The sequence below is a fragment of the Phytophthora parasitica genome (genome assembly GCF_000247585.1).
Source record: "Phytophthora parasitica INRA-310 unplaced genomic scaffold supercont2.7, whole genome shotgun sequence".
In the NCBI taxonomy this organism is placed as follows: domain Eukaryota; phylum Oomycota; class Peronosporomycetes; order Peronosporales; family Peronosporaceae; genus Phytophthora; species Phytophthora nicotianae.
The window spans coordinates 450,351-463,517 of record NW_008648993.1 but is presented as its reverse complement, the minus strand read 5'-3'; the positions used below and the strand labels follow the sequence as shown (position 1 = coordinate 463,517).

At 49.9% G+C, this 13,167-nt stretch overlaps 5 protein-coding genes across 5 annotated transcripts; 2 read left to right on the top strand and 3 right to left on the bottom strand.

Moving 5' to 3' along the window:
• Positions 1 to 5: 5 nt before the first annotated feature.
• Positions 6 to 3,773, bottom strand: PPTG_05140 (hypothetical protein). Its single transcript, XM_008898637.1, has 2 exons — positions 3,577 to 3,773; positions 6 to 3,495 (listed from the first exon to the last, which is right to left on the bottom strand). Exons 1-2 carry the CDS (start codon positions 3,684 to 3,686, stop codon positions 66 to 68), a joined length of 3,540 nt encoding a protein of 1,179 aa, XP_008896885.1. The 5' UTR covers positions 3,687 to 3,773; the 3' UTR covers positions 6 to 65.
• Positions 3,774 to 4,221: 448 nt separating this feature from the next.
• Positions 4,222 to 8,355, top strand: PPTG_05139 (hypothetical protein). Its single transcript, XM_008898636.1, has 7 exons — positions 4,222 to 5,609; positions 5,674 to 6,991; positions 7,063 to 7,128; positions 7,192 to 7,415; positions 7,480 to 7,651; positions 7,715 to 8,056; positions 8,129 to 8,355. The coding sequence occupies exons 1-7, from the start codon at positions 4,354 to 4,356 to the stop codon at positions 8,294 to 8,296; spliced, it is 3,546 nt and encodes a 1,181-aa protein (XP_008896884.1). The 5' UTR covers positions 4,222 to 4,353; the 3' UTR covers positions 8,297 to 8,355.
• A 63-nt stretch (positions 8,356 to 8,418) lies between these two features.
• On the top strand, positions 8,419 to 11,541 carry PPTG_05138 (hypothetical protein). The gene is made up of 2 exons (XM_008898635.1): positions 8,419 to 8,961; positions 9,041 to 11,541. The coding sequence occupies exon 2, from the start codon at positions 9,050 to 9,052 to the stop codon at positions 10,244 to 10,246; it is 1,197 nt and encodes a 398-aa protein (XP_008896883.1). The 5' UTR covers positions 8,419 to 8,961; positions 9,041 to 9,049; the 3' UTR covers positions 10,247 to 11,541.
• On the bottom strand, positions 10,391 to 12,235 carry PPTG_05137 (hypothetical protein; the record flags this gene model as incomplete). Its single annotated transcript, XM_008898634.1, has 1 exon — positions 10,391 to 12,235. One exon carries the CDS (start codon positions 12,233 to 12,235, stop codon positions 10,391 to 10,393), a length of 1,845 nt encoding a protein of 614 aa, XP_008896882.1.
• Positions 12,236 to 12,444: 209 nt separating this feature from the next.
• PPTG_05136 (hypothetical protein) lies at positions 12,445 to 12,971 on the bottom strand (the record flags this gene model as incomplete). The annotated part of the gene is made up of 2 exons (XM_008898633.1): positions 12,445 to 12,859; positions 12,916 to 12,971. 2 exons carry the CDS (start codon positions 12,969 to 12,971, stop codon positions 12,445 to 12,447), a joined length of 471 nt encoding a protein of 156 aa, XP_008896881.1.
• Positions 12,972 to 13,167: the final 196 nt, after the last annotated feature.

The following is a 13,167-nucleotide window of genomic DNA, read 5'->3' as shown; positions in this document are numbered from 1 at the left end:
AAACGGATAAGTTCACACCAAATAAATCTATTTGTTGGAAGTGTAACCTCCTGGCTTTCATCCTTTTAGCATCCCTTCAACGTGAGAGACATCTTGATGTTCATGGCAGCCAGTTCGTTAGCCAAGTAGCGGAAGACGTAGGGCATAGCCACAGGCTCGCAGCCTTCTCCAGTTTGGCAGACTGTACAGTACCATTGGGTCTTGGACTTCATGGCCACAGCGATCTCTCCTTGTCCAGCAGTCTCCACCGTCGAGCGTTGCGTGGCATTGGACAGCAAACTGCCACAGTTTGTACACACAGTGGCAATGTGTTTGTCGGAACAGTTCAACAGACGATCTTGTAGCAGGAAAGCGCAACCGTGAGCCAGCAGCGAGTCGCGTTCCATCTCACCCAGACGGATACCTCCACCCTTCTTACGGCCCTTAACAGGCTGGCGAGTGAGCGAGTTCATGGGACCGGTAGCACGCACTTGGCTCTTGTCGCTAACCATATGACGCAGACGTTGGTAGTACACGACACCGATGTAGATATCCGCCTGCATGACTGTACCGGAGATACCGGAGTACAGCGGTTCACTGCCCATGTAGTTGTAGCCATGTTCCTTCAATTGCGAGCCGAAGTAGTCGATCACGCGGTCCTTTTCGCTGAACTTGAACGGCGTGGCATCCATGTATTTGCCCTTCAACGCACCAGTCTTAGCAGCCATCGACTCGATCAACATACCGATAGTCATACGCGACGGGAAGGCGTGCGGGTTAATGATAATGTCCGGTGAAATGCCCGACTCGGAGAACGGCATGTCGGCTTGAGGCCACAGAATACTCATCACACCCTTCTGTCCGTGACGTGACGAGAACTTGTCACCGATCGTCGGGTTACGACAGAATCGGAGCTTGATACTCGCCTTGGTGAACTCGGAGGCCTGTGACGAGTTACCGATCATGTTGATCTGCTCGATGATAGCTGGTTCAGTCTCCTTGTGCTTCTGGAACGACGGTAAACCGGTAGTCTCGTCGATCCAGCTGGCAATGGGGTCTCCGTGGTTCACGACCTGGCCAATATGCGGGAATCCATCGCGATCCAGCTTCGTGGAGCAGAACTCGCCACTGCCATCGGTCTTGATGTTGGAGAAGTATTTCTTGGATGTGGCACTGCCCTGTTTGCCACTGGAACTAATGTCCACAGTCAGTTGCTTGTACACTGAAGCGTGGCCAAAGCCTCGCTCATATGACGACTTGTTGAGGATCATAGCGTCTTCCATATCGAAGCCCGTGTACGAGATCACAGCCACCACTGCGTTGGTACCCAGAGGATACTCGTCAAGTTGGTACTCGCGCAGACGTTCGTTCTGTACAATAGGGATCTGAGGCGACTGGATACGGTACATCTTGTTGTCCGAACGGTGCACGATCGAGTGTGCTGGCGTACCCATAGTCTGCTTAGCCATCTGACACTGGTACATGTTACGCGGAGACTGGTTGTAGTCCGAAAAAGGGGTCAACGAAGCCACAAGGGACAGCATATTGGTGGGCTTGATCTCCATGTGAGTCGTGGCCGGACGGATGTCATCTTTCGTACACGCAATGTCCATGAACACTTGCTCCATGGGGCCAATGTACTCGATACGTTTGGTGTCCATCTGCTTCACTGGACGCGACATACGTGCAGCGTCGGCTGAGAGGTAGAGACCCGGGAAGGGACCACCACGGGTAGGCAGGATCAGACACACCTCGAGGTTCGGTACGATACCGTTAGCGTTACGTTCCTCTGAGCTCTTGGCTGACTTGATCTTGCGTAAAACTTCGGCGATACGCTTGCAAACTTCGGCTGGTGCACCACCAAATACTTTACCGTTCATCATAATTGGCAGGTACGAGTAGGGTACGATGAGAGCACCGTCAGCGTAACCCGAAGTGGGGATCATACCGAGGCTGGCCAAGAAACGAGCCAACTTCACTTCTTGTTGCAAATAATCATCAGCTTTGAACGCAGGGTGACACACCAGTTCACACTCGACTGCCAAGTGGTTAAGCAGACCACACGGAGATCCATCGGGTGTGTGTACGGGACACAGGAAACCCCATGAATCCGGCAGCAACTTACGGACTGCGGTAGTCTTCATCTCCGTGAAGAACTGGCCACGATGAACCGAGCGGAAGTGCGAAAAATACCGGTAGTAATTCAGTTTCTCAGCGACAATAGTGTAACCCGCAATCTGCAGCAGATCCAGACCACTGGACGAACGGAGATTACCGGTATTCAAGAAGTACGTCATGGCGTTACCAATATTTGGCGTGCGATCCCACATCTTACGCAGGAAAACCTGGTCCATCACGACGGCCTTCTTCTTGTTCTGCGTCTCCTTCAAGATGTTTGCACGCATGGCAGCAAGCGATTCCTGGAGTTTTTCCTTCAGGATCATCAGGTACAAATGGCCAGGCAACAAAAGCTCGTGGTTCATGACGGAATCGGCGTTATCTTCGGGTACATCGCCCTTGGCAAAGGCGTACAGCTTGCGTAGCATCAGACACAGCAGCTCCACCTTCTGTGTGCGTCCCTTTTCGCCCTTGGGGATATGCACGAACAGGAACTCGTCCAATAGTTTGCTGCCAACTTCCACGTTGCTCATGTTTTCGTAAACGTAGGGCATGGCAAACCGGAAATGTTTGCCCAGGTACGCCAACGCCTCGTCACGAGTGTACAGTGAGAATTTCTTGGCTTCACGGAGGATCAGCTCCACACGAGCGGACAGGTACGTGTTCTCGTGGTCTCCACGTAGCACACGCTCGTAAATTTCGCGGTCTGTGAGTGGGTACAGCGCCTTGAGTACAAGACCCACAGGGATCATGAACTCTTGCTTTTTCACACCGAAACGCACGGTAGCGTTACCATCTTGCAAGTAGTGAACGGTGACGGTGACGGCAGTTTGGTCACGTTTGACACATTTCATGAACACGGCAAGTTCCGTGTACAAGTCGCCACGATTGGCAAACGCGCCACGACGCACGGCCATAATGTGGTGGCGACGTGGCATTTGCAAAAGACGCACGCAACGCTCGTTGCCGTTGCAAATGAAATAGCCGCCCATTTCGTTGGCTTCTTCGCGAGCTTTGACAAGCTCGGAGGGTGACATGCCATTGAGGTGGCAACGCTTGGAGCGAACCATGATGGGGATTTCGCCCACCACGCGCTGGAGACGCTCGACGTTCTGAGAACCACCGAAGGACCGAGCGAGTGTCACGACCAGAGGCGCAGTGTACGACACGCCACGTTGGCGACATTCGCTGGGGAGGAGCTTTTGCTCGCCTGTGATCTGGTTTTCCGTGGTGGGGTAGCCGATTTGCGCATTTTCAATCCAAATGTCCATGCGGTGCTGGTTTGGCAATTCCACTGGCACTTTGCACATATCGGCAACGGCGAGGTCTAAACCTTCGGTCAGGAAAAAATTGAACGAGTCCAGATGTGGCGACACGAGCTTCTGCAGTTTGTCATTGCTGTTGCAAAATGAGTGGAAAAAGAGTTTTTTTTTTTTAGTTCTGGCAAAATGATGAGAGTGATGGTTTTTGCTGACGTACGTTTTAGCAGGAATCGAGCGAGAACTGGACGACGGATTCGTGGACGGCCATTCGCTCACATGGGCCTTGGTCTTGCTGCCCTTCTTCTTCGAGCTCTTGTCGCCCGCCATGATGAGAGGTCAGTTCGCTGCTAGCTAGAGGTGGGAAGGCACGGGGCAGCGCACTGATGCGGAAGTGCACGAATGGAGGTCAATCGGCGCCGCTTGAGACCAGCTCAGCCAGCCAACGAGAAAAACCTTACAGTGGAGTTGAAAAACCTCGTGGAAAAAAGACCTAACCCTGAGACGTGAAATTGCATATTATTAATCACTTTCATTATGAAAGGTTGCGCAGCTATCAAAGGTCTTTTTGCAGGCAAAAGCAACTAATTCGAATCAAAAGAAACAGGTTTACCAAAAACGCAATTATCAGCTTCTAAGGAAAAGGAGTGATGGTCGACTTGTTGAAGTCTGCGCCCCTTTCAGCAATTTCGGTTTTAACTTGACACAGGAATGCGCTGTCATCGACATCTGTGTATTTTTACCTTCCGTGCGGCTCGTTGGCTTTTAACACCAGGTTGGCGAAGCGTTACGAGGCTCCAAAGCGCGTACTGGGTTTCCCCGACACCTCTCACGTGTGTACAGCAGCTTCATGCGCGGCGGTCATTGGTCAGGACCAGAACATTCCTAACTTCGCACTTTCAGACGGAGTACAGTACTTTCGTAGACGGGAAGCGCCATACAGACCGACAGAGTGGAGACGTCAAAGCGGAGTGGAGCTCTGCCTCCACTGCATCCAATGTCTGATGAGACGTCGTCGGGTCTCGATGAACAGTCTGACAGCACGCAATTAAAGGTGCTTCCGGGAAGACTGGGGACTTCCGCTGATCTCGAATGCAACGAAAATGAACAGACATCTGATTCCAACGCAGGTGGTGAGAATTCGTCCGTCAGGCCACGCTTGTCTAGGTACCAAAGTTTCACGCAAAGGACTCCGACAACTTGGGAAACGGACACCGTATCGCGGGAAGATATCCCTGTACTATCGACATCGACTGGCCCGACAGAGGAAAACACCAGGGTATTTACCCCTGGCCGGACAGAGGAAAATACCAGGGTATTTACTCCAGGCCGAACAGATACAGAATCGCAGGTTGAGTCTTTTCAGTCGCCGCCATTGGTGCAGCGATCGTCTTTGAAGAAAAATGGCTCTGCTGGTGATAAACTCCGAGTTTCAAGAGTACATCCGATGCTTTCGAATGGTGAACCGAGTGACGCATCGGAGAGTCTTTCAAATTTGGCAGAGCTAGACATGGCAAAATTGGTGCATACCAAGTTGTCTCTACACAAAGTACACATTGCATCAAGGAATAACTACGCCGTGGCAGCAAAACCGCAGCAGCAAAACGACCCGTCAGTCCATCGCATGATCTACTTTCGCACGAAGAAAGAGGTCAGCGATTTGTTTTACTTGCCACCGGTGTCATTATGGGGTCGTCGGTTCGACCGCGCCGTATTTATTCTCATTTTGTTGGGAATTGCGGACCTGGCCATCGAAACGTGCGATGGGCCGAACCGGGGGAGTACCGATCCAGGATATCCTTATCTACCGACTGAGGCGCAACACGAAATTTATGACGGCTTATTAGCGGGGTTTTTCACATTGGAATTTCTCGGACGTATTATTCAGACAAGAAGCATTCGAGCAATTGCTCGTGATCCATACATGTGGTTAGATTTGCTTGGGATTTCTCCGTGGTATATTATGCAAGTTTTGGAACCTTTGAATGTGGAAGCTGATATCGAACGCCGCGTGAGCCAACTTAGACTAGTTCGCACAGTGCGCTTGGCATTTATTTTGCGGCACAATGAGTCGACAAAAATCATTTACCAGGCCGTAAGGGCCAGCCTCCGACCTCTGAGCATCACCATGTTCTTCCTATTCACGTTGGTTATGATACTTGCTACAGCAATTTTCTACGCTGAACCCTGCTACAACGTGGAAACTTGCACATTTACTGATATCTTCAACTCGGCGTATTTTGTTATGGTCACGTAAGTACTGTGTTGAAATGTTCGACATTTTGTTGTATAAACTAATCGTTTTTTTGTTCACCAGGGTCGCAACAGTGGGCTATGGCAACCAAGTACCATCTTTGAAGAATCCAGGCTCACTCATGCTGACGATGATCGCAATGATTCTTGGACAGATCTATTTCTCGATGCCTGTGGCGATTATCGGCAATAATTATCAGCTGACATACGAGAGTTTTCAGTTGGACAAGAAAAAGAAGAAAGCCCGCTTTCTAGATGCGTCGCTTTCTCCTTTTGATTGTCAAAAACTTCATAACCACGCCAAGCGACTTTGTGATATTCAGTACCATTTATTGAACTCGTGGTCAATTCTACACAGCCATATCCACAACATGACGCGTTCAGCTACCGAATCCATGACAATGACAATGGAAATGCTTGCAAATGAGGCTGATCGTCTGGATAAAATTAAGGAAGGCATTGACCGCTTACTGGAGGTCCATGCAGAAGCCGTCACACTGCTACAAGTATTTATTCCTCACCGGAAAAGATCACTTCACTTGGATCTGGATACTAACTCACATGGTGTGCTGGGTAGTATGTATGCAAAGGCAAAGAAGGCTATAACCAAGGCGAAGATAAGATCAGGCCACCTTTCAGGTGTTGTCGACCCAATTACAGCGTCTCAGACGCTCAGAGGCCGGGTGTGGTTGCTGGTAGAAGTACCAGATTCATCTCGGCTTGCTGCTATAGTGAACCAAGCAATGGTCGGGTTTGCACTAGTCAGCATCATGTTTTTCTTTTCAGAGTCGTTGCAGGAGCTGGCAGCAAGTGGTGTGGAAACGAATGGCTGCAGATCTGTTGTTGAGAGTTATTGCAGAGCAACAGGGTTCGATGACCTGGATCCTGCGTGTTTTGTACGCTATGACAATGGTACGAGTGATTTCACTGGTCGACTTCATTTCTCCTGCTCTAGCGCAACTGAATCACCGCAGTGCTATGGGAACGGATTGAATTTTGGATCTTTGAACGCCTTAGCACTGGAATGTGTGGATGCATTTTTGGAAACTGGTGCCGAGTTGGTGTGTTACCGCCAGCAATGTCGAGCGTCGTATAACATGATTTTTGACATGGGACCTTATTGGATCTACTTTGAGTGGTGGTTCGGCATTTGGTTTACGCTGGAGTTGGCGCTTCGATTTTATATATCACAGAACCGAAAGCAGTTCTGGAGAAATGTCTATGTCATATTCGATGTAGTTGCCATCGTGCCGTTCTTCGTCGAGGTGATAGAACTTCTATTCGCACGGATCCGACCAGGCTACGCAATTGTTGCCACTTCATCATCATTCATTTCGGTTATCCGTGTGCTTAAAATTTTGCGAATTCTCAAGCTTACGCGGGTAAGTTGTTATTTTTTTTACAGACATTTCTTCCCCTCCTCCCTTACCCATGTTTATTTTCAACGTTGTAGCATTTTCGTGGGACTAAAGTGCTGGCATCCACAGCGATAAAAGTTTGGAAACCTCTCGTGATCCCGGTAAGTCGATAGTGTAACGGTCTCAAAGTTGTGAACTGTGTTCTTACTCTCTCTCTACCACAGCTCTTTTTCCTATTTACGGGATGTATTATTGCTGGCGCAATGTTCTACGAAATTGAACGTGGCAAAGAATGCTTCGTTGGAGAAGTATGCATGTGGTGGAACAAGAACGTACTGACACCTGAGTTGGAAGCTGGGCTACCGATTGGAAAGCGCGTTTTGATCCAAGATAAGTCGAAATCGACAATTATCGACATGATTCACTCTACGTGGCTCTCATACACAACGTAAGGCTACTAATCTACTTGCTACTGCTTTGTTTGTTTTCTCATATTGTGCTATATTTTTCAGACTGACGTCGGTTGGATATGGTGATCATGTGCCAAGAACCTCCATTGGGAAGTTCTTCGACATATTTGTGATTATCGTTGCTACTATTTACTCAGCGATGCCGCTATCGCTAGTAGGCAAGCAGTTCTACTCGTTGTATGAGAAGCACATGGAAAAAATGATAGTCAAGAAGGTATGGGCTTTTGGTTCCAGGATCCAATGCAGCGTTGCTCACCTTGCCTGTCGTATTTCTCAGGGCGGTTCGTCTCATTCCTGGCGTACGAAAGCTAACATCTCCATCGTCTCGCAATACAAGCAAGCGACCAAACACCCTTCAGCTCGCAAACCGGAACCTTTTACGCTTTCGCAGGATCAATTGGTGATCGCACAAGAGTTTGAGGGTATGCGACTTACGATTCTAAACCTCCAGCGCTCATTGGACGCAACGACCAGTTCCCTTGATACAATACAACGCAGAACTTCTTCCGTCCCCAAAGGTGTCAAGGCTTCAGTCACTTCCAGACGGTCCGTGAATGTGGGCCAACGAACTCCCGTACATATCGACAAGTCGATAGAGCAAAAGAGCTCCGCCATCCTGGTAGGATCTCAGCCTCTCACCACTATCGATAATGTCTCTAACAGTGCTTTTTTTTTTTTTTTCCAAATACAGGATTCGTTGATGCAGTTTTCACAGGTGGTTGAAAAAATTCAAGACGCTCCTGTAGATTTTGAGGCGTTCGAGGAAGACGATGATCTCAGCATCTTCCCCGCCGGTCATTCCCCGCGACCCGTGTCCGACATGGACGCGCTGGAGGGGGACGACACGTTCCAGCAATAATCTCGGCAACAACAAGTAAAACCAAATAAGAAAATCCCGGTTTGGATTTTTGTGATCACATATCCGTGATCAAAATTTGATCATTTCGTTGACTTGTAGTTGACTCAAATCTTTTTTTGTCAAACAGCACATACAAAACCACGTTCTTTTTTTCCGTCCAGTCTCAATTATCATTCCAAAAAGCCGAAAGTCACTTTGCGTTCCTTCTCTTTATTAGTCCGGCTCGTTGCATTCTCATTTCCCAACTGGCCGGCGATGGAGTACGGACGTCTCGTGGTGCTCGGCTACAGCAGCTACCGCGTGGACATGGTGCGGCGCTCGCGCAGTGGCAGCGTGGAGCTGGCCCCGCCGTCCTTCGGGCTCGCAGACGCCAGCGACGAGGCGTCCATGAGTCGCAAACGCTCGCTCGGCCAGCTGTGGAAGCCTCTGGGTGACCAGAACGCGCACTACGTCCTGGAGAAGCGCTCTCGAGCCAACGGCGTGCGACTACATCGTTTCCACCACATTATTCCAATTGAGGAGTTTCAGGACAACAAGCACAAAAGCAAAGACCTCAAGGGCGTCACCACGCGCATGATGCAGCGCATCGAGACGGCGCGCAGTCGTCCGAGCGACAACCAATCAGAGAGCGAAATGGGGTCTCCAGCCGTCGCGCCGTACCAAATGTGCGTCCCAATGAACGACAAAGACCCTTTTGCCAGTGTCACCGAGTTTCATTCCGACCCAAATTTTGATATGTTCCAGATCGGCCGCATGCCATGTCGTCAAAATGATTTTGTGATCCCCGGACCAAGAGTTGGTGCATCCGGGACTATTTCTCGCTATGCGGCGAGGATTTTGTGCTCTCGAGAGCCTCCATATGAGTGCCGCATCTTTGCTGGAGGCTTCGACGCTGCTCGACGCATGAGCACAGCAGGACATGCTCTTAAACATTGCGCGCGATGTGGAGCGTGGTCCAAACGAGTGGGTACAGATCACACGTGTGTCATGAAGACATTGATGGAACAGGCCAGAGATGAGGAGAGAGGCATTTTCAGTCGAAATGTCAAGAACACCAGTGTGAAGCACTATATTGACGAAACGAGCGAGGACGGACCGCTAGAACACTTTGAAGTGGATATACACGATGCAAATGAGCTGCCACTTGATGGACTGACCAAAAACGGCGTGCGAGTGTGGCTTCCGGAGCACAAACAATGGTTTGAGGTCTCTGTGAATGGCAGATTGTACGCGATCGAGTCAAGAACTGCAGATGCCACTGCAACTGTCCCATCAAGCTCAAGTTCGGATCGTAGACGTCATCATGATAGCGTGTTACGATCACGTAGTGGCGCGTTCAATCGTCCAGCTAATGGCGCGGAAAATCTACCCCCGATACTGACGGACGGCGCGGTGATTGACCTTGGCGGCGTCCAGCTGCAATTCCAGACCAGCTACCGCTCCGAACTCGAGACGAAGGCAGAAAGCAGTGAACTACTTGAGGCTCCTGTAGTCTACGGACGTGCGACGTTGTCTTCTATCAGTACACAGCTGGAACGTCTTAACGTCCAGTGTCCAGTGCAGCTTCACTCGCTGCGTTTCACGCGCGCTGCTCCGAGCGAAGAGGTCCCGTTAAACCAGATTCCGCATGTGTTTACTGCGTGTGGACATGTATTCGGCTATGAAAAGCGGATTGCCAGTTCTCACACTTGCCCACTGTGTCGAACGCCAGGGTCACTGGTGCAATTACTGCTCAAAGAGAACTCTCAACTGCAGTCGGCGGAAGAGCAGCATGTTATTCCCGAGTGCGTATTCAATCCTTGTGGCCATGCGATCAGTACCAAACTCGCGCACCACTATTCAGCGCTGCTCATGCCGAACGGCAGAGCCATTTGCCCGTTCTGCGCGGTGCATCTTGACCTCCGCGTGCCATTTTCGAGACTCTATCTCTATTGCGACTCCGATGAATAGAGCAAGCAACACCTGCGCTTACAATAGTCAAGAAGAGTACATACACAAGTCAATTACAAGATACAACAAGCTTTAACGTAAGAAAGTCGATCCCAATACATGAAGTGAGCAAAGTAAAGAATGTCGGTACGTATTCAAACTGGGCTACTGCTTCCGGGACTTGGGGGACGTTGCGAACGTTGTGTTGGTGGCGCCACGCTTAGCGTTGATATTGTTGCCAATTCCTGGTTGCGGAACATTTGCATGGTTAAGACGACGCATGCCCTTGAGTGTGCGTACTTTGAGTTCGTCCCGTGTGAGAGGATGCATTGCGTCTTCATTATCTCCACTTTCTTCATCCTCGGACGAGTAATCGTCAAGGTTGGGTGGATTGATCTGTAGTGGTTCCTGACCCATAGGTGCGATCGGACCAACCCCAAGGATCGAGTGCAGTGTGGCCACAGCTCCGTTTGTGCCGCCTGCTGCCCCCACTGCAGCAGCAGTGAATTGTGATTCACGATCGTAGGCATCACTAGTAGTTTTGTTCTTCTGCGCGTCTGCCTGCTGCTTGGTGACAACCGCAGCGTACTGGTGCAAAATCTCATTGGTCTTCTGTTCGATGACGCCCAAGTAAGCCATCATGTTCGCTTCCGTGACCACAGAATCGCCCAACATCTCTACCATGGCTTGTGCGTTGCACCCGATTTTGGTGAACAAGCTTTGGATAGCGCGCTTGACAGTGTTCACTGTTTTCTGAGCGTCCGCACATCGTGCCTCGCACTTTTCAGCTGCTTGTTCCGTGAGTGCAAGTCGTGCCTCCAAGTCGCGTAGCAACTGTTTGTGCTGACCAACACCATCGTCATCTCCTGCGGCTCCATTTGCACCGTCGCCATTGCCAGTGTAACGACGTTCTTCATCACGTAGCGCAGTGATCCATTCCTCGAGTTTTTCAATCTCGTTGCTCTGCTCGTTGACATAATTGAAAAGTGAAAAATTTTGGTCTTCCTTTTTGATAAAAGATGTCACGAGCTGTTCCAAGTCATCGATTCTTGTTGCAGCTTTGATTTTCATGAAAGCCTCTTCGAAGTTTTGCACACGCTCAATGGAAACCTGAACGTGCACTTTCTCCTTTGCCACACCCCACGTTCCTTTTTGCACCTTACGCTTCATCTCATTCTCTTCTTCTGCCGACATGTTACCAGCGTACTCGGTGGATGCGCCAGGGGCACCTCCAGCCGATGATGCGCCGCGTCGATAATTCGCAGTGTTTTCACCTGCTAGTATTTTACTCTCCTCAAGCCGTTCCATCAGTTCTGCCAGAGCTCGTCGATGCGCTTCGAGTTCAGCACGATTTTCCTCTTGAAGAGTTCGCAACTCGAGTTGCGCTGCGTCGCGCTGTTCGTAAGCTTGGTTACTGAGCTCGATCGTTTGTGCCATTTGCCGCTTCTTGTCGCCATGTTCGCGCTCAAGTTTGCGATAAATTGTGTCGAACACGACTCGTTCGCGCCTCAAATTATCAATTTCTTCACGCAAGACTTTGTTTTGTGCAAGAGCTTCGTTGAATTTGACCAGTGACTTGTCCAGTCGGTTCTCGAGAATGCGGATCTGTTTGCTCACCATTTGCTGGTTTTCCTTTGCAGCATTGACTCCACCCATGTGCTTCTTTTGATGCAACACTTTGTGTCTCATAACTTGGATCTGCTGCGTGAGAGTTTCCAATCTTTTGGTCTCCGCCACATTCTTGCGGTTGTAGTTGTCAATCTGGTCCTGCAGACGAGCAAGATGCTCTTGTTGCTGAGCTACTGCGCCTTCATTGATGTGACGCTCAGCCAGTGTCAACTCGGCCTTCATCTCTTCGTTGTCCTTGCGGAGCTTCTCGATCACTGTTTGTTGTCTGCGCATCACTTGGTGACTCTCGTCCGCGTACACCTTGCGGTTGAGCTCCATGTTACGGTACTCCCGCTGTAGCTGCGTAAGGTCCGCTCCATTGTTGCCTCCAATCGGGTGCATCTTCGTGGTGGCAAGGGAGAACTGGCAAATAACTCAATGACCCCCTCCCAAAATGGCCAAGAACAGTAGCAATGCTATGAGAAACGGATAACTTCAACTTAACTACAATTGGTTTTGTGACTCAAAAAAAATGTATGATAACGTTACTTTTTTTTTATTGTAGGTTACTACGCAGACTTACTTTGTTGTTGTTGTTGCAGATATGTCATTCAGCATGAAGTTCCTTCTGTCTGCTGGTTGAAAAGTGCGTGCTCGCCGGGGAATCGCTGTCGGTCATACACGGTGCACAGAAGACGACCATTTATATCTTGTCGAGACTGTAGTCGCTGCACAATCTCGACTAGTTCAGTCTGTTTGTGCATGAGCCGCTGCTGGTTCTCGAGACGTTGCTGTTGGCTTTCAGCGAACTTTTGGTTCTCTGCTCGCAGACGTTTGATCTCCTGTAAAAGCTCAGCAACTGAAGCTTTGCATGCTGTCTCCTCTTCAGCATGGAGTGACTGGACGACTTCGATATCTTCCACTGTAATATTCACACCGATCAGTGCATTGTCAGCCTTTTGCTTCTTGCGGTTGGCTCGCTCCAGTTGCGTCGTGGCTGAATTGACGACCTTCGTTGAGATTTCCCTGCAGTCGCCACAATCGGTACCTTCGTCTTACGCGATTCCAAGCAGATTTCCCACAGTAGATTGACAAATTGATCTTTCAGCTGTAGACCGGACGACACTGGTAGAACCATTGCGGTGCACGCACGTGCGCGACACCGAGTCGTGACAGCCCAGTTCGAAATGCCATGAACCCGCAGGACGGACGGAAGCTGTCCATATAGGTGCAAACGTCACAGTCCGGTGTTGCAGTCATTGACGGTGAATATGAAAATGAGAACTGGTTTGCACTGGACTATTTTCACTCAGGACTATTCCGTAGCCAAAATG

Excerpts from the sequence above, each read along its gene's own strand:
- PPTG_05138 (XM_008898635.1), top strand. The coding sequence starts at position 9,050 with ATGCCATGTCGTCAAAATGATTTTGTGATCCCCGGACCAAGAGTTGGT.
- PPTG_05139 (XM_008898636.1), top strand. The coding sequence starts at position 4,354 with ATGTCTGATGAGACGTCGTCGGGTCTCGATGAACAGTCTGACAGCACG. Across the intron at positions 7,129-7,191 it reads GGAAACCTCTCGTGATCCCG|CTCTTTTTCCTATTTACGGG; the intron begins GTAAGTCGATAG and ends TCTCTACCACAG. Across the intron at positions 7,652-7,714 it reads AAAAAATGATAGTCAAGAAG|GGCGGTTCGTCTCATTCCTG; the intron begins GTATGGGCTTTT and ends CGTATTTCTCAG.
- PPTG_05140 (XM_008898637.1), bottom strand. The coding sequence starts at position 3,686 with ATGGCGGGCGACAAGAGCTCGAAGAAGAAGGGCAGCAAGACCAAGGCC. Across the intron at positions 3,496-3,576 it reads CGCTCGATTCCTGCTAAAAC|CAATGACAAACTGCAGAAGC; the intron begins GTACGTCAGCAA and ends ATTTTGCAACAG.